The 19455-nt window shown below is 45.0% G+C and overlaps 1 protein-coding gene across 2 annotated transcripts in view; it reads left to right on the forward strand.

Moving 5' to 3' along the window:
* Nucleotides 1–19455, forward strand: part of robo1 (roundabout, axon guidance receptor, homolog 1 (Drosophila)) — a 159601-nt gene that overhangs the window by 127797 nt on the left and 12349 nt on the right. For both annotated transcript variants that reach the window (XM_041940053.1, XM_041940054.1), the window contains exons 7-20: nucleotides 570–578; nucleotides 1545–1669; nucleotides 1886–2057; nucleotides 3699–3904; nucleotides 5769–5850; nucleotides 6047–6215; nucleotides 6312–6478; nucleotides 6593–6714; nucleotides 8400–8631; nucleotides 9518–9639; nucleotides 11212–11383; nucleotides 13415–13615; nucleotides 16463–16489; nucleotides 17898–17940. In XM_041940053.1, coding sequence (XP_041795987.1) covers nucleotides 570–578; nucleotides 1545–1669; nucleotides 1886–2057; nucleotides 3699–3904; nucleotides 5769–5850; nucleotides 6047–6215; nucleotides 6312–6478; nucleotides 6593–6714; nucleotides 8400–8631; nucleotides 9518–9639; nucleotides 11212–11383; nucleotides 13415–13615; nucleotides 16463–16489; nucleotides 17898–17940 — 1849 coding nt within the window. The remainder of the gene's footprint in view (nucleotides 1–569; nucleotides 579–1544; nucleotides 1670–1885; nucleotides 2058–3698; nucleotides 3905–5768; nucleotides 5851–6046; nucleotides 6216–6311; nucleotides 6479–6592; nucleotides 6715–8399; nucleotides 8632–9517; nucleotides 9640–11211; nucleotides 11384–13414; nucleotides 13616–16462; nucleotides 16490–17897; nucleotides 17941–19455) is intronic.

Raw genomic sequence — 19455 nt, forward strand, 5'->3', positions numbered from 1 at the left:
GAGATTTATGGCCAAAGACCGACAGTTAACATTCACCTTGGTTTTATGAATCGGGCTCATATTTGCAAGGCTGTGTTTGAAGGACTGTGATCTAGCTGCTCCTCTGGGTGCTCTAAACCTCATTAAGGGTACAGGGGAGACTCACCTTCACACAACACCTGGAAAGAGAGGAGGAAAGCAAACAAAGCATGATGTTGCTAAGCATCAAACATCTGTCTCGTGTGTTTCATGGTCTTGTCTGTCTGTCCTTTTTTTTATGACTTTTTACTTAATCTGACATTTTTCTTGTCCTTGAACACACCCCAAGACTAGTAGGAATGTTGAATTCTTCAGTATGTTCTTACTATTATTAATTATTCCTTGCTGTGTGTATCATGTGGTCCCTTGGGGCTTGAGCTGAGGGTGAAATATGACATATCTTTTATTCATAGAATAATAACAACATGATTACTTGTACCCATGGACATCACATTGTTATTTTCCTTATCTCTCCTCTTAATGTCATGCTGTTTATTGTTTATTTATTCATCTTCGGGTTTTTTGTTGTTGTGTTTTTGTTTCCTTTTTAGTCGTGTCTGGTAAGTTGAAATGTCACCCGTCACCTATTCACCGCCCTGACAGAGACAGGAAGCTGTCACAACCCCCCTCCATCCTCCTCCCATCACTTCTCCACCTTCCAATCAGCACTCATGTTTCTGTTGTCATGGGCAACAGTGACAAAAGGACATTAATGGGTAAAAATATGCTCAGCTTGGGCCTCCAAGGTAAAGCTGCATCATTTCATTCTATTATTTTCTCCTTTTATGCATTACCAAACACCCCGTTCTTATTCATGGACAGATTATGTCTGTATTTCAAATGACAGTTTTTAGATTGCTTTACTTTGCACAGCTGCTGTATAGAAATAATTAAAATGTTAGCTGATTTATGTTATTTGAGGACATATCCAGGGTCCTTTTTAAAGTACAGTGAAGGTGTAAGCTGGCCTGCCCCTGGACCTCTACATTCTACAAATGGCCTATTAGACCAGCGAGGCCTAGCACCACCGTAGAGCTGCATGGATGACATTGGGCTACGACACCACACTTAGCCTGAGATGGAATTCGTCATTAAGATGCATGGATACTGCATCCTGGTTGAGGCCTGCGCTATTGGAGGGTGTCAGCATGGACAGATGGCTCAAATTTATTTCCCATTTCCATGTAAATTTTGATGGTCCATGCCCTTGCCCATGCAAATGAGGGGGCATGGGAGTAACCCTTGTTTTTTTGTTTTTTTTTATAGTCATTACATCTATAATATGCCTGCATTTTTTCAGCACAGCATACTGTTTAATCTGCTGTGCACACACAATGCAAAGTTTTGAAAGAGAGCCTGAATTGTTACAGATTTGAATACAGGCACCATAGCTGCAGTCAAATTTCTTTTGTCTTTCATTCAAATAAGCCAGACCACATGTAACTGTAATATTATGATAGCTATAATAATATACTATGGCATGTTTGTCTATTCAATGGCTAACCATTCTCATGGCTGCCCTCCAGTGCCCCCGGCATTTGTGGTGAGACCAAGGAACCAGGTGGTTGGGGTTGGCAGAACCGTCACCTTCCAGTGCGAAGCCACTGGAAACCCACAGCCAGCCATTTTCTGGCAGCAGGAAGGCAGTCAGGTAAACAAAATAAACTCAAATAAAGGTTTTTATTTCAAAATCGCTCTTTATCCATTTAGAGAATATGCTAGCGTCCTCATTCCAAGCTTTGGAAAGAACTGTTTGCTGATATTGTAAGACAGATGCATGCATGCATATAGCTGGCCAGTGACCTCTTCTAGCAAAATAGCTGTGAATAAAAATCTGACATCATGTGATCTGTGTTATCCCCCACAGAACCTGCTGTTCTCCTACCAGCCTCCTCAACCCTCCAGTCGATTGTCTGTATCTCAGACTGGGGACCTGACCATCACTGATGCTGAACGCTCAGACATGGGATACTATAGCTGCCAGGCCCTTAACATCGCTGGCAGCGTAATTACCAAGGCTCTGCTCGAAGTAACTGATGGTAAGCAACCTTTCTTTTAACAGTAAGTTTCTGCACACAGCAAAAGCCTCAGAGGCAGTAGGAACGCTGAAAGAAAACTTGAGTGGATAAATGTTGGTATTTCAGATAATCTTTGGCTCATGAGGATAATGCCGTTCATCTGAAATGCTGTGGTAGTGCTGCAGAGCATATTAATATCCAAATTGAGGTTTGTGAGGTTTGGTCTGGCCTGTTCAGAGTGTTCCTGTCAGAGGTAGAGACTCTCTGGTGCCTGTGCACCCAGACCGTGGCTCAGTATTTGGCTTCGCTGGCTTCACGCTGGCTAATGTCTCCTTTGGTATTCCATGGCTGGCTTGCTGCTGTCTACCGTTGGAAGACTGTGGCTGTGTGGTGAGGTCTGGATTGGGTCCTCTAATTACTCCACTAGCCAATCCCTTTCAGCCTGGTGGACTAGCCTTGGCTTCATTTCCACCATTCCCACAGAGATCTGGGCAGCTACTATTTCTTTCTACAACACACCTAGATTCATCTCTTCATGTACCAAATGTCCTTCTTCATGTCAGCCCTACAATGCTCTATATCTCTCTCCCCTCTTCTCTCTCTCATTCTGTCATGCTCTCTGGATAATAATAACAGTTATTAAAGTGAGCAGGCCGCTCTGAGGCCACCACTTCTCCGTAGGCAGATCTGGTAATTACAGGTCGTGCTGACAATGTTTTAGTAATTGCACCAGCCCGACACAAAAGCAAATACAAAGCGGCCCAGAGATTACACCGCAGCAACGTTCTGAAGATCTATGCATGGATGCATACATCATTATGTGTTGCCTTTACACAGTGTTTGATATTAATTAAATTGCTCCTCACTGAATGTAGCTTGCTACTAAATCAGTGGGGCTGACAGCAATGCTCATCAATAGTGCTATGAGTGATACTAATAATCAGAGCGAGGCAAACAACCAATAACAGGAACAAGGATGAATAACACACAGCAGAGACTAAATAAAAGTGTAAACAGGGTACATGTAATTATAAAGTCTCTTTGACATCTTCTCCCTTTGCCTCATCTTCCCGTCTCTTCTCCGCATTACAGTCTTTCTCTTTCTGTCAAATGCATTCTTTCTCTCTTTGACTTTGTTGTTTGTGTCGACTGGTTGAACACTAAAGGTTCACAGGCAGGGAGGCTGGGAGGAGGAGTTTAAACGTCCTCATGCTAATACGCATTGTCTGTTCCGGCTGGATGTTTTTGTAAGCATTTTCTCCCTCGTTTTGTGTTTTTTACGCCTGGGGGAAGGGCTGGGGGATTGTTGGCCGCGAGCGTTCATGTGGGCAGTGCCAGGCGTCTGGTAGAGCTACAGCGAGGAACCTGAAGCATCCGACACTGTTTCATTTTAATTACGCTGCTTTTATTTGGCTAAGTTTGTCTCCTGCTGCTGAATGATTAGAAAATTGTTTCCAGTTCTTGAAATTGGATTCAATCATCCTCCCCCACCCCTTGTCGTTTTTTCATGCTTACATTGGTACACATTGTTTGTCAGATGCTCTGCCTTTTGTGCGTTTCCTTACACAAGCTGGCTATAATCCCTGCTACAGCATGCGAATACCTTCACAGATTTTCTTCTCCCACCTCTCCACATAATTGCCCATTCTCCTCCTCCCGCAGTTGTGTCCGACCGCCCGCCACCAGTTATCCGACAGGGCCCAACCAATCAGACAGTAGCTGTGGACGGCACAGTGGTCCTCAACTGTGTGGCATCAGGAAACCCCGCCCCCACCATCCTGTGGAGGAAGGATGGTGTTTTGGTGTCCACGCACGACTCCAGGGTCAAACAGCTGGACACGGGCGCTTTGCAGATACGCTACGCAAAGGTAAGAAACCTGCACACATGCACAAACACGCTCAGATCCCTTTTGAACTGCGATCAAACCTACAACACAGCACCCATTACTCTGCAGTGGCATTTGGAGTTTGTAATTTGATTGTGAATGTCTAACCTGCCTGGCATTTCTATATATATTTATAAGGAAATGTAATTATGTTTTTAATCAAGATTTGTTTTTATTAGGCTACCTTTAATGTCTAAATCCATTCAAATAAACTTCAAAGTTTCATTCAGCCCACATCACATCCATAATGTGCTGGGCAAATCCCTGCTGGTTGGTAAATAAAGCATGTGTTCCCTGCCAGCAACCAGCCCTCAGTGGGCTGTCAGTTAGTTGTCGTGGGTTTGAAATGGAGTCTGTGAAGTCGAACAGTCTGTAGTTCCTGTCAGTCAGCAAGCACAGTGGGTTTTGTGTGTAATTCTATGTGTGAGCATATGTGTGTGTGTAATAGCGAGCTATTGCTGAACACACTCTCAGGGAGAGAGAAGTAGGGGGTGCTGTCGTGTCTTCCAGATGGAGGCGTCACGGGGTCAGAGTTCACGTCAGTTTGCGGCGTTCTGATGAATGCTGGCATGTCTTGTGGCGACAAGATTGCAGTGTGATTGGGCCGCCAGTGCGAGGCAGGCAGGAGGCGATGCGTCTGAGCCGCTCTCCTGCTGGAGCCGAGCAAACTCCGCAGGCGCTTTACATTAATGAACTTGTCATTTCTCCCTGACACCTTTTTAATGAAGACGTTTTTGACGCGTGAGGTAATTTATTAATGTGGTCGCGTGAGTGTCGTCGTTGTCATTGAGTTTTCATGCGTTTTCTCACCTCCCAGACAAACACACACCTTGAGGGTCATGTTCACACTCAGTTATTCAAACAATTTATCTCCTTCTGTTTCTCTCTCTCCAGTTTGCTTACACACCAGCACAGTAGCCCTTAGCATACTTATGCATCACCCACAAACCATAATAGAATTATTTGTTGTACCCGCAGATTTTGACTGCAGTTGACATCTTTAGAAATGCAGCAGTGTGACAATATGCTGTATACGTTTGCCAACAGGGTTATGTTTTGTGTTATGTTTGTTATCCTGTTGGCTGGAGGAATATCTGAAAAACTGGAAATGTAGGCTATGAGCTGAGAAACAAATGGTTTGTTTTGGGTCTGGATCCAAAATCCAGGTGTCAATCCAAGTATTTAGTGAGAGAAAGGACTTTTTTTTCCAGCTTTCTTTCATTGACAAAGTACCACATGATTGTCTCTCCTTACTGTATGTGTCTTGAAGCAGATCCAGATCTAATGCAGATTTTCTATTATAAAAATAACAAATGTCAGCCTTAGTAGAGAGAGGTACAAGCTCTCTAAGTACTTTCTGAACTTCTGAACTAAAATGTAAGTAAGCTACAAAATCACTACACCGTAGTTCAGCGATGCATTCTGGCACTTTAAAATTTCAGTGAGCCTCACTTCTCTGCAGAAATCAAGGTTCAACCATATATCTTCAGCGCAGTTCGCCACCACATCTGTTACACAGAGCTGCCATGTTTGGTACGCAGGGGATTGTAGCAAGAGAAAAGGTCTCCAATTAGTCTATGATCCTATGAAAGTCTTTTCCATTTGACTAGGAATCGTCTGCCACTTGGCCTTTCCAGCTGCTTTCTCCCAGTTTCTGCTATGAAAGAGATAATGTTGCGATTATCAGGCAGTGACAGCTGCCTGCTACAGACGCCACCAGAATGTCAATAAGCAGAGCAGTGATTGTGGGCAAGAGGTGGAAAGAGACAGCTACCAGTTCAGGCAACTGTGGCACACATTTTAATCATTTCCATGTGACCAATTACCCTCCCCTTTCCTCCTCCAGCTTGGGGACACTGGTACCTACACCTGCATCGCCTCCACACCCAGTGGAGAGGCCTCATGGAAAGCCTTCTTAGAGGTCCACGGTAAGCTGAAGCACAATAGTGACGTTAAGTGTCCATCATCAGGTTTCTAATGACACATGTCCATCTTTTGAATTGCTTGATATGTTCTAATATTCTTATTCTACTTTCCATTGGTGATGTTTTGCATGCCTTTGCTTGGAAATAGCAATAAACCACATTCTTCCTCTTTTTTTCCTTCTGTCTGTTCTGCATTAAGAGTTTGGAGTCCCAGTCCAGCCCAACAGGCCTACTGACCCAAACCTGATCCCCAGTGCCCCTTCCAAGCCTGAGGTCACTGACGTTACCCGCACCTCCACCACCCTTTCCTGGAAACCTAATCTTAATGCTGGAGCCACACCCACCTCCTATGTAATAGAGGCCTTCAGGTAAAACGAATCAGCTCGATGATCAATAAACCAAAATAACTGCATGGCTTGAATTAGACTTTTTAAACCTTAATTCTCTCTGTTGCGTGTCCGCAGTCATGCATCAGGGAGCAGCTGGCAGACCTTGGCAGAGCATGTGAAAACTGAGTCATTTGTACTGAAGGGCTTGAAGCCCAGCGCAGTCTACCTCTTCTTGGTACGGGCAGCCAATGCCTACGGGCTGAGTGATCCCAGTCCTATCACTGATGCTGTGAAAACACAAGGTGAGAACTGCCTTCTTGCTGACTTGAATTGGATGTACAGTTAAACAACATTTTGGTTTTTCTCTAGTGTGAGACAAGAGCATTAATTTTTGTTGTCTGCTCTTCTGCATGCAGATATCCCTCCAACCAGCCAGGGTGTGGACCATCGTCAGATCCAAAGGGAGTTGGGAGAGGTGGTCATCCACCTGCACAATCCCACTATTCTCTCCTCCTCATCTGTCAGGGTGCAGTGGACAGTGAGTATAATTTTCTCCATGAATGCACTATTGTCACGCCTTTTTCTTAAGACAGCTGCAGCCAGCTATAGATTGCCAGATGGATCATTGGTATAGCTGGTCACCAAAGCTCCAAGGTTAGTTTAGTGATATGCCTACGGTCAATTTGTCAGGCCACTCAGCCGAGCGAATGTGCCAACGTCCTAGCGCCCTAAAGAGGAAGGACACTGCAGAGAGGAGCCTGGAACACAGTCCAAGTGTTCTTAGTGTCCATCTGGCATGAGCCTGAACTGGTGGACTGGCCAGAGCCCAAAAACCTGCAGCTTTGCCCACAGTAGACCCCTCATCCGCCCAAAAGCCAGACTACAGAGCCCAGCCTTCTGTTGGCCATGTAGTACCATATAGCAGTGTGTGGCGTGCCAGTCTGTGCCCTCTCAGATTGAAAACACTTGAAGGCTGTTAAAATAATACAAGTGAGAAGGAAGAGGTGGCCAACTCATGCTCTTAAGTGGAAATGGCTTACAGATGTTGAAAGGGATAGGTGGGAGAGGAAGAAGTCGAACTGGGAGCTTATAGTGGTGTTTCTGTGCTGTTACAGGCTGGATATGAAGTACTAACATTCACCTGTTGATGTATCTTTTTATTATTGTTATACATGATTATACATTACGGCTGTTCACCTTACATAGTAGATTTTAGTCTGTGGGACGGCTCACTGAAGGTCCCTGTTTTGATGAAAGGCCTCTGACGGAAGGCCTGCTTTCCCAGGTAAAATGGAGTGCCATAGTGAGTGATGAATGGGACTGAGGAAACGGAAAAAAGGATACTGACATGTCAAGACTGATTTAAAACATTACTGCCCAGTTACCCTGTCTCCTTGGAATGTTCCAGAAAAAAACATGACAAGACGGAGACTGACATTATACTTAAGCGCCACGGTTTCCTTGTTTTGTGGGTTAAATCTATTCCCAATGTGGAGTTTCTTGGTTTTACATTTTCCTTTGTGTTGTGGTAAATGGTTGCACGGTTCTCTGGCTAATGAAGACCACCTGAGCCGGCAGCATATTTTACAGGGGATAAAGAAATCACTAAAATCTTTACAAGTCGGTGCTGCTTGCCTTCCACAGGGACTCGTAGGGATATTAGCATACTGGTTAGCGGTTATTCTTTTCTCTAACCATGTGGGATCACAAAACAACATTAATTATCCTTAGATTAAACCAACAGTCAAATCCTTTCCAATTACATTTATTCTCTTTGTTTAGCTGATGCCGCTTAACTTGTTGTATTCTCAACTTCTGGTGCTCTGTATAAAGGTCCACTTTTCCCCCTCTTCAGCAGCCAGTCAGTGCGCTGGAGAGCAGGACAGGATGAGACAGGCTGTTCTGGGAGCCTGGGCCCTATTTAACCAGCTCCAGACTTAGAGGAACCTCTGGCCAATGACCTCATACTGTGGTTTGCACAAATCGCTGCTACTCCAAATGGCGCATAGACAGACGGTCAAAAAGAGATGTAGATGTGGATGGATAAACCGAGGGGCGATATGATGAGTTAGCACCCCATTCCACGCAGCGCCTGGTGTATCAGTTCATCGCTGCCCAGTGATGCTACAATCCATTACATTACTGTATCATTTTCCTCTGTGAACTGTGAAGCAGCTAATCAAGTCAAGCTGACACTGTCTGCGTTCCCGTGCCATTCACTAGGTGGAGCAGCAGTCGCAGTATATCCAGGGCTACAAGGTGATGTACAGGCCTTCACCGGAGGGGCTGCAGAGGAGCGAGTGGGCTGTGTTCGAGGTGCGCACCCCCGGGGAGGACAGCGCTGTTGTGCCACAGCTTCGGAAGGGAGTCACATATGAATTCAAAGTCCGCCCCTTCTTCAATGAATTCCAGGGGACAGACAGCGACGTTAAAATTGGCAAGACGCTGGAGGAAGGTGGGGGGATGTGTACGTGTGCGAGCTTGCTTTAGTGCTTGCGTGTGTGCATGCATGTTTTCATGTTTACACAATTTTATATGCACAGCTTGTATGTGTGAGAGCATACAGCAGCTGTTCACAGCAGGCAGCGAGGGCAGGATTATGTTATGTTCAAATGGGGTGTATTCAAGCATGCTAGGGTGCATGTTCAGCTCTTTAAAAGGCCTATGGAAACCTATACACAACACTCCAGTGCAAGTGTTACACTAATTTGTCATAGGGTGTGGTTGTGGCACTCTCATGAGGTTTGGTTGAAACCCAACTGCAAATTTTAATGTGCAGCGAACAGTTCAGAGAAATGTGAGTGTTTACCATAGAGTTTTTGTGCATGTTGCATGTGTGGGAGTGTTTTGATCTTTTTCTGCTGGATTCTCCTTTGTTCTCAATTTTGTTGATAATTGTTTTCGTAGCTCTTAACATAATGTTTGCTCTCCCATAAACTGAAAAAACCCTGTTTTTTACAACATTCAGACACACTGTGATTACGTCTTTTATGTTGCATTCATAATTATTTCAGTTTAATTACGGGTGGACCACAGGTTGACGTTCACACACCATCCTACACGCCACCATAATAACTCCCTGTCTGTTTTGAGTAAACAGTTATTTGCTTATGTTTAGCCGCAAAAGCACTTGTGTGAAATAAACTCCGTGTTCAGATAAAAGCATCATAATTTTGATTATCAGTCCTTTGTTCTCACCTCAGCTTCAGACCCACACAGAGATAAAAAGGACAAATTCTGGCAGCTAAGCAGGATGAGGCAGGGCAAGACAACATGCAGTTATCAACAAAAATCCCTCTCATATATGGTGTTTTTTAAAATCTTTTGTCTACTCCCCTCAGCCCCCAGCGCCCCACCTCGTGAGGTTACAGTGATGGAGAGCGGGGACAATGGGACCGCCATCGTGGTCTCCTGGCAACCACCTCCAGAAGAGGAGCAGAATGGGGTGGTCCAGGAGTACAAGGTAACAAAAAAATAGAACTAGCAGATACCTCAGGTCTGTGCAAGTGCGACATATTGTGGAGACACAAAGGAGACACAAACAGAATGGGTAGCAGATACAGAGACAATGCATGTGGAAAGGTAATGAATTCCTGTTTGAGGCACACCTTTGTACACTCCTCTGTTGGATAAGAGACTCAGACAGGAGAGTGAAGGAGTCGAAATCAGTGGCGCTGGTGGGAACTGTTGTGAAACAGTGCCATCTGGTGGCGATGGTAGACTCACACAGCTTGTGGCTCTCCAAAGGGGAACAGCAGTAAGGAGAATTTTCTGTGGTGATAGATTTCCTTCTTTCTTCTAATGGTTGTTGCTGATTACAGATCATTGTGTGGCTTTTATGACATTTACAGATGTGTGTTCAACTATTTACTTGTACTGACACAAATTGAAATAAAAAGAATTCAGCATGTAGAGATTAAAAACCTACATAACTGTGACCTACAGTGTATGTATTATATGATTTAGTAGAGACATCTATGTAGAGGCAGGTGATAGAGTGTGGAGGACAACAAGCGATGTATGACCAAGGACATAACAATGAGACAGACGACTATTATAATTCTGGTCATTTGTTTGGTCTGGGTCTGTGCTAATGCATCCTTCAACCTATAGTCCCGTTGTCCTCCTCCATCCTTGATAATGTATGCTCTTTTTGTAATGGCCCCACTTTGGACAGCGCTGTCGTCTCATACATTATGCTGTGGAAGTCCTGTATTTTAATTGAAAAGCCTTTTTGTGTTGCAGGGAATGTAGGTTAGTGGCAGAAGGGGAGATGAGGCAGAGCTGGTAAAAAAGTTAAGCCACTGTTAATTTTCCAGGTAAATGTTTTCTGGTGATAGGCTTTAGAGTAATTTCATGGTTTTTAAGTCCAGCTCGAGAGCGTTCCCTGCTCATTACTGAGCCCGGTCCCTAGCGGCTCTTGCACTCACCGCAATTTTTAAGATACACAGAAAATTTCAGGGCCTTGTAGTTCCATCACAGAAGTGCAAACACGCACAAGCACACATGTGCAGCGCACACCCAAGGAAGTGTGGATGTTAACCTGGTTAACTGGTGGGAGGAGGTGGGGGGTAAAGAAAGCAGAATGTCAGGGCTTCAGGACGTGGAGGACTCCGGGTCTCATGCTGAGGCGAATGTGTACTTCTCTTTGTGACCCTGGTTGGAGTCGGCCTGCGAGACCGCTCTGCTTCCTGGGAGTGACAGCACTTAGCTTCTGCTGAAATTGGGTTATGGGGGTGATTACTGATCCCCATTTGTTTTCATGGGCTTAAGGCTACAGCGAGACATGTTATGGCTACCCCAGCTAATACTGACCCTGTGTTGAGCACAGCCTGTAAAACATAAAGCCACGCTGTAAAATGTTTTCCTACCTCAGAGATGTAACACAATACCCACAGTGCGCCAAATCGCCGCAATAGCAGCGCCAACCAATTATAAGGACACAGATTGGCGGCAGCTACCAAGCTGAATGTTGTCACGAAAGCCTCATAACACTGCTTCAATCTCCGCTGTCTCTTTGTCTCTGTTATGGCAGATTTGGTGCTTGGGGAATGAGAGTAGGTACCACATCAACCGCACAGTTGACGGCTCAACCTTATCCGTGCTGATTCCCAGCCTGGCCCCAGGGATCCGCTACAGCGTGGAGGTAGCAGCCAGCACCGGGGCGGGTCCCGGAGTCAAGAGCGATATCACCTTCTTCCAGCTTGGTGGGTTGAAACAACCTTTATTTCTCTCTCACTGGAGGTCATACAATTGTTTTGTTTTTTCCCTCTAGTGGATGCATTTTCTGTGTTTCAGTGTGTTTGTCCTCTGGCAATCCCCGCACACAGAATGGAACCCAATCATCTGACAAATAATTATGGCATTAATCCAGTCATCTCGAATTAAGAGCTTCTCAGTAATTTGACTTTCTGCCAAGTGCTCAGACAATTATGTAATTCCTTTCTTTGTAGTAGCGGACATGATTCAAGCCTCTGCCTGCTTTCCCTTTCATTATCAACAGCGATGCTTAAAAACTGTAATCAAGGTGATTACTGTTATACAAACATCATCACCCTTGCCACGGAAGAGCATGATGAGTTTGAATGACGGGGAACTTTTACAGTTTCTGCGCACTCTGAATCGTCTTCGCTCCGGTAGCTGGCAGCGTGATCAACACCAGCACATTAAATTCCTGTGTGGCGGAGCTGTTGAGCTGGCTGCCACGCCCTGCTCCACTCTCCAGTCAAGGATGCACTGTTTTCTGCCTCTGCTTCGCCGCAAACAACAAAAGGCAAAGCTGAATCCTGCTCTCTGGGCTCAGACATGACATGCTGTTAATGCTAAGAAACACTGTGCAGACTGCTTTGTGGCCAGTTGTTATAATTTATTTCTTGTCTTTTGTCCTTTTTAGTCTAGACGGACAGACGTGTTGAGATGTTTTGTCAGTTTTATTCCCCAAAGCGCTGAGCTGGCCTACACTGGAGAGGGGATGGAAAACACATGAATAGCAGGATGAGGCAGATCGAGGGAGAAGTCCATCTGGTTTTTAATGTGTGATTGAGTGGGCTGGGATGGGCATGAAGAAGCACTGGCTGTGACTGATACAATTTCTCTCCCTTGAAGAGCTCCTGTGGTGATTGTTGCCATGTTCCAACACTGGAGTGGAACAATGTGCCTTGGGGACGAGCGCTTCACCCAAATGCATTTGTCACACTCTGAGCTCGTATGCGTCATCACCGCCTAGATACCTGTACAGTCCCTTGTGGGCTGCTTAGTCACATTGGCATGCTCCGTTCACTCGGCCAGACAGAACCACAAATTGAGAAGACAGGCAGCGGAATGGAGACATGGACTGAGCGGCTGAGACAAAGACAGAAGGATGTGGAAGGGGAAAGGCGGGGAGCCGGTTTCATTGGGGGGAGTGTTTTTGCCTCTGGCTTAGAAAGTTGCTAGAGACGAGTGGCTACAGCATGAAAGACTTGAGAAAAAGAGACGAAGACAAAGCAACACAAACATGAAGAAATTTCAGAATGGCAGGGGGTGGGGCAACCCGGAGAAGTCTTTCATGTATCACGCATGAGGGAGAAGCACAGAGAGAATAGACAGATGAGAAAAACAGACCGAGAGCTGGTTGTTGTGAGCCGCGGTGCAGACGGTGCCTTTACAGTGCATTTCACAGTAGAAACAGCTTCAAGGCATTCGCACCTCGGCTTTTCACAGATGTGCCTCAGTTTGCTAATTACCCTGGTGTCTGTGTTTGAGGGATGATCTCATTGGATTTATTTATATGATTACGAAACCAGCCATCGCTCGCTGTAAATGATGCCTTTCTGTGTCTTCCTATCCGGCTCCATCAGGCTCGTGTGGCACACAGGCTGTGTTTGAATGTCTTTGGTTGCTTTCGTCTGCTCACCTGCCACCGTTGAGTGGGATTTGCGATGAAAGCCTTTTGAATAATAGAGAGAAATGTCTCCATTTCCGCAGCCCGGCTTCATACGCACCCACTGAGATGAAGAATCGCTTTGTGCGTCTGAAAAAACAGGAATGTTCGTATTTATGTGTCGCGCTCACTGCGTTTATTTAAAACAGATTTTCACTATTTCGTGTTTTTCCACTTGATTTTAGGTTTTAAATAATATCTTGTCCTCTTCTCTCCCCTCTTGTCACAATCCTAACTGCCTTTATTTCCTAATTTGCTAAATGTGCCTCCTTTGCAATCCTGCTCTCTCATGTCCTCCAATCCTTCCCATCCTCAGATGCATCTGGGCGAATGACAGAGTCTGTGAGCCAGGAGAACCCCCTGTCCCAGCAGATCTCAGATGTGGTCAAGCAGCCGGCCTTTATAGCAGGCATAGGAGCTGCCTGCTGGATCATCCTCATGGTCTTCAGCATCTGGTTGTACAGACACCGAAAGAAGAGGAATGGCCTCTCCAGCAGCTATGCAGGCATACGCAAAGGTCAGTACATGACGCTGCGAGGAACGTCCGCTCGAGTTTCTGATTTGCAGCGCTGTTTTATGGTTAGAAGTTCCACACTTACAAAATTTGGTGAGAAAATCGCTATTTATAAGTGTGGCTCTGTGTTTATTGCTGCTTCAAGCCAGTCCCCTCCATCTTCTTCATCCCAAATGCTGCCAACCCACCTCACATCCTGCCTGTCACTCACAGAAAGGTGTCTTTGTAGAGCGCTCTAGGTGAAGTCTAACTGAAAGTACTCTCCAGTAGAGTACTTTAAGATGTGATGTGAGCTCCCGCTGAGAGTGCTGCATGAAGACATCTTTTATTTCTTTTTCGTACCTCTGTCACGCTGATTCTGCAAGGGTGTGTGAAGAGTGTTTTCTGTAAAGAACATTTTGAGGTCCAACAACTCCCCTTTTAGCAGCTCCCTTCTGACTGTGCAGGGAAAGAGAGAATATCTCGCCGTAATGCCTCTTTATCAAGGACATACCGACATTTTCACATGCTTGAAGTGCTCTTGCTGTCCTTTTAGAGAGGGCCGTTTAGATATGGAGGAGTTGGGCACTGAGCAATCCTGTTAAAAGTGTCTACCCAACATGTGTTTTAAAAAAATCAAAGAATATGTGCTTGGGCTGCAGCGTAACCCGGTGGGTTTTTACCTGACTTGAGTCGAAGTGACAGGGTTCATGACATGCCCAACCTCTGCCCACAATAGTTGGAGTATAAAGAGAGCTATTAGCCTTTCTTTCTGAGTCTCATTTATGTGAGAGCCGGCTTAATGTGTGGCCTTGGGCTGTGCAGCTGCTGCCTGTGAGCTCTACCTGCACTGGCTCCACTCATGGGCTCAGGTTTACCGCTGCCACTCGGGTTAGAGGAGATCCACTTTTCAACCTTGAGTCACACACAGACAATAGACTGACTTAAGTGTTGCTAATCTGTGACTGTCACATAGAAAACACAGGCTATCCGTGTTCTGGATCTACTGCAGTCCTTCTAACAGTGGGAATTGCAAGTCATGTGACAGAGACATGTCAGCAAAGCTTTTCCGTAAGCTCTGTGTTCTTTTGTAGCTTTTAGGCAAACCGTGTGGTCTGTGATGGTCAGAACATTTTAAATGATGTCTTGATTGAATTGTATTTAAGGCTGGTAACACACTAATGTTAATATACAATAACAGAGCTTGTTTTGCTCTGGAAACCATATACAGTCTGAGAAATCTTCATCCAAACAGCCTCATAAAAAAAAAAAAATCAAACAGTGCCTGTATTCTTTTAATCAAAGTAATTTACAAACAGGTTATTCAGCGTGATAAAGAACAGCAACGCTGGAGACTTCATGAGTGCAGTAACGACCTGTGGCCAGGCGGTATAGCCGACTGTGTAGACTGAGGTTACCCTCCGACTTTCTGTGATTCTATATGTTGATGGTTGCTCACATAAACTCACAAATCTCTTCAGGGGCACAGTAGGCAGACATGCTCCCCCTCCTCCTCCTCTTCTTCCTCCTTCTCCTCGTTCACCCAGACCACAAGAGGCCATGGTCTTTGTTGGAACTGGTAACTAAGAATGTTTTGAAAAGAGTATAATTGCAACCACATGAAGCAACAGTCTGCACTCAGGGTGAAATAGGTTGAACTGGGACTTGCTGCAGTGAATCCTCGTGCTGCTTCTAGCAGACTACATATTCAAATGTGGAAACTCAAAAGATGCTGTTTCCCTTTTCCCTGCCGATGAATGCAACCATGCACACCTTATGGGAGTCTTGTGTTGATCAAAACTCATGCAAATTTCAACATGGTGCAATATGAATTTTATGCCATGCTGCAGAAGTCCTGTAAAAAATGTCATAAGCGAAATAATCCAAGCAAATCAGCTAAAAGCCTGAGATTGCAGCATCCAAATAATTACTCAACAGAGAGTCGTAGCCCGGTTACAGCTTCATGTAGCCTGGGATTAAACATATGTGGCAGCCTGTGTGAGAACAGAAACCTGATTTATGCATTTCAGTCACGTTTACATTTGTCACAGACTGTTTTGCCCACCGACTGTTACTCTGTCTCTTCTTCAAAGGCAGGCATGAAAGAGATACTGCTCATATCTTTAGACTTGTTTGAGCGTCAAGAGGAGAACACGATAAGATGATTGTGGCATTTAGAGGACATTTGTTGGCACAGGTTCTGTATGAATGATTTGTTTGACAACAGCCGTGTCTTTCTTCTCAGACGTCCCTCTCAGATGCTTATACTGGGGGTTGCAGGCAGGCAGCAACATTTCTAAAATGCACATATTTAAGGCAGTGCAGTGGGTGACCATAAGCATGGTGCAATGTTGCATCAACTGCAGTGAATACTGGAGCATTCTTCACTTCTTCTCAGAGGACAACAACAAACAAAGTACTCTTTATAGAAAATATCCAGAGACCACAACAGCCATTATAGAATCTAAACCTGCCTACTGTAGGCTGATGTTCTGCATGAGGGCCCCTTCCATGCCAAAGTGTGAGTAATTGAGCTGGGTGGGTGATGATGTGAGTGTTAGAGATAGCAACAGATATCTCCCCAGTGTGTGACCCCTGCCCAGCAGGCCTCTGACAGTCTGGGGAAGGATTTGGACCAGCAGCTGGCTCAACACTCACTTTCCCCCAGTTGGGGTCCGGAGATGTCTGCCAGGATCAAAGACTGGGGGGCAGCGAGTAGCGTGTGAATACAGGCCAAACTACTTTTCGTGGATTTATGTACTTTCACAGAAACAATGTGGTGATGAAGCAGAGACATGATGTCGCAGGACCTAATCCCAGATAGCGCTGATGTACATTAATTTGATTTCTTTATTTTTTCTGTCCCCACAGTGCCATCCTTTACTTTCACACCAACAGGTAAGCTATTTTTACTCTATAGTACATGAGCGCTTGCCTTGTCCTGACATTTGTGAAACAATTCCTTTAACGCCAGAAACAGCCACAGTCCTAATAGATGAGAACATTTAACTGTAAGTGAAAGGGGCTCGATGTTGGCACTGCTTAAACATCTACCAAGAAATAAATGTTCCACCAAATGTTTGGGCCGTGTCAGAGCGTCATGCTTACAGAGCAGCAGGCCACTCTACTGAGGAGTTGTTAAAACTAGTGCTAACTTGATCAAAGGGCTGCTGGCAAGCTCAGATGGGATTTAAGAGAATGACACACCAGCAGCACTCCAACACACCAATTAGGTAAGCAAGTGGCAGCAGAGCTAAAGAGGTTATCTGTGAACTGAAGTGACACAGCACAAAACAGATGAAAGAAAAGCTCTCTGTGCCTCTCTTCAAGTTTGTATGTACAGTCCTCCCCTCCTTTTTTTCTTTCTCTCGTGGACTTTCATCCGCCTGAACTTCTTTGTTCCCTAGAGGTGTGTCAGGGGTGTTGGCAGTGCTTCGTGCCATGGAATAGCTGAGAGGAAGTAAAAGTGAGAGCGGGAGGAGAAGAGTGAGAGAGATAATGCTGTAGAGTTCGTGTTTGTGGCAATGCTGGCTGATCCTGTCTACGCGGAGGTCGTATCTAAACAGTGGCAGCGTTGTTTCTGTCTGCCTCGAGGCTTGCAATCAGGTTAGAATAACTTTGCAGTTGCAGGCTTGTTTGATGATCAGTTGGAAATCTCTCAGGTGAAACACTCCTCGCTTGTGTGGTTAGGTTTGTGTCTCTTTAAGAAGAAAATCTCTGCCCTGCCCAGTGTAAAACCAGGACGTTACAGTGCATTATGCTGATTTTAATCTAAAACCAGGTTGTGATGCTTTGGTTTGCATTAGAGAGAGCGAATCTATGAGCTCCTCTGGCTGCATGCAAAGACCAAAACCACACTTCCTGTTTTGAAAAAGAGACAGGGAATCGACACAGCTAAGGCCCTACCTACCCCTCTTCCACCTTCTCTCCTCTCAGGGAAGAGATTGTAATTAAAGTTGGAAGTTTATCTCTCCTTCACACACCAGCAGCTTAGAGCTCCTTGAAAGAGTCCAACTTCCAGCATGTGGGGCTTCAAACGCACTGAACCCCGAGCCAGAAAACCAAAGAGCTCTGCATCTCTGTTCCTCATAAGCCTCTTACATATCCTCCTCCTGCTCCTGCTCCTGTTGCTGCGTGTGCGTGACTCACCCGAAGTGATGCAACACACAATCCTTCATAGCCTCATTTCAACTGATACAATAACACACACACAATGAGTAATTTCATGCTGACCTTGTATAACAATGGCAAAGATGGCGATGTGATTAGTTATAGTTGTGAAACTCATTATTTTCTCTCTTTTCAGTGGCATATCAGAGAGGTGGAGAAGGTGTAAGCAGCGCTGGAAGGTGAGAGTTCATTTATTGTTTTTTTGTAAAAGCCTGTATGATTTCAAATATTAAAACACATTTTGGGAAAATGAACAATTCTAATTAAAAAACAAATACAAACCTTCCTGAATGAGAAGGGTTGGGCAAGTGTACTTTTCTTCATCAAACACTAGGGGGAGTGCTGTGACTTTCTTAGGCAGCAGGGAGCTGAGGAGGGGTACAGAGGTGCATTAAGTATGTTATGCTAACAGGAACAAAGCCCCATGGAGTGTGCCAGGAGCCCATCCTCATCCTATATGGTGGAGAGCCACATCCAACCACAAGGCTGTGCCATAGCTTCACCATAAAACATAAATGTAGCACACACAGAGCAGTAAAGCCACACCTCTTGGTGCTGAGGAATGGTGCACTGTACACAAACAGCGAGACAGTACAGAATTAGGGATGGCAAACACTGCATCTATTTGCTAATACATCCACATTTATATCCACTGGATGGCATTTGGCGTGTTTTCATACAGCTGGGATATGGTGAAAATTGAGTATGCAGACACAAAAAGAGGAAACATTTTTAATGTGTTGCCCCCTCTTTCTTGAGAGTACAGAATGTACACAATACTGACTTGTAAGTGTACATTTGTGTGTGTTGTTCATGTGTTAATGAACAGTTAGCTTGGAGCCATCAGCAGTAAATCCATATTCATTATATTATCCAGTTGTGTGATTGAATCCCATATGCAGCATGGCTGTGTCAGCTCTGCACAAAGACAATGGCTATTCAATATCAACACGCGACTGCCGGGGTGATTGAGGAGCTATTGTGAGATCGTATTTGGCTGTACAAGACAAATGTGTTCATTACCAAAAATGAATCCAAGAAATGAGTCATTTGAGAGGGAATGAGGAAACGTAATTCAATGCTAATTCAGTGTTGGGATATGCAAACTGGGAGTCGTTCTTTGGCGATTTGAATACCGAAACAATGTATGGCCCTGGTAGAGTAGCCTGCATGCTCTTTGTATGCTAGATTGATTCATTTCATGAGCAATAGGAAGCTATTTATTCTCAGCTCTTTTAACACTCAGTGGTTGGCCTGAGGTCAGGTTGTACAGTAGAATCCTGTTAAACAACTGATCTTGTATTGTGTCGGGATTAAAGCCCAGGAAATCGGAGCAAGACACGGAAACAATGGAGATGGCTCGCCAGAGGATGATGTGAAGGAGTGGACCGCATAGCTTCTTTTCTTTCCTTCTGTACAGCTAAAAAAGCTTTTAAAATGATAAAGACGTTGTACGACACCATGGAATGTAGTCTGGGAGCGTTTGTGGTTCACTGGCTGTTCAGGACGCGCATTTCGCAACGTTGGGAGTGAATTTTATCTGGCTGTCTAATCCAGGCGGATCGCTAATGTTCACGAGGGGCTCAGGGAAAGTGTCATCGGCTGTGGGCAAGTCAAGCACACACAATTTATTTAGCTGGGCGTTTTTCTAATGTGCTCCCTGGGCCTGTGTGTGTGTGTGTGTGTATCCAAAA

This window comes from Chelmon rostratus, chromosome 7 (assembly GCF_017976325.1).
Source record: "Chelmon rostratus isolate fCheRos1 chromosome 7, fCheRos1.pri, whole genome shotgun sequence".
NCBI lineage: Eukaryota > Metazoa > Chordata > Actinopteri > Chaetodontiformes > Chaetodontidae > Chelmon > Chelmon rostratus.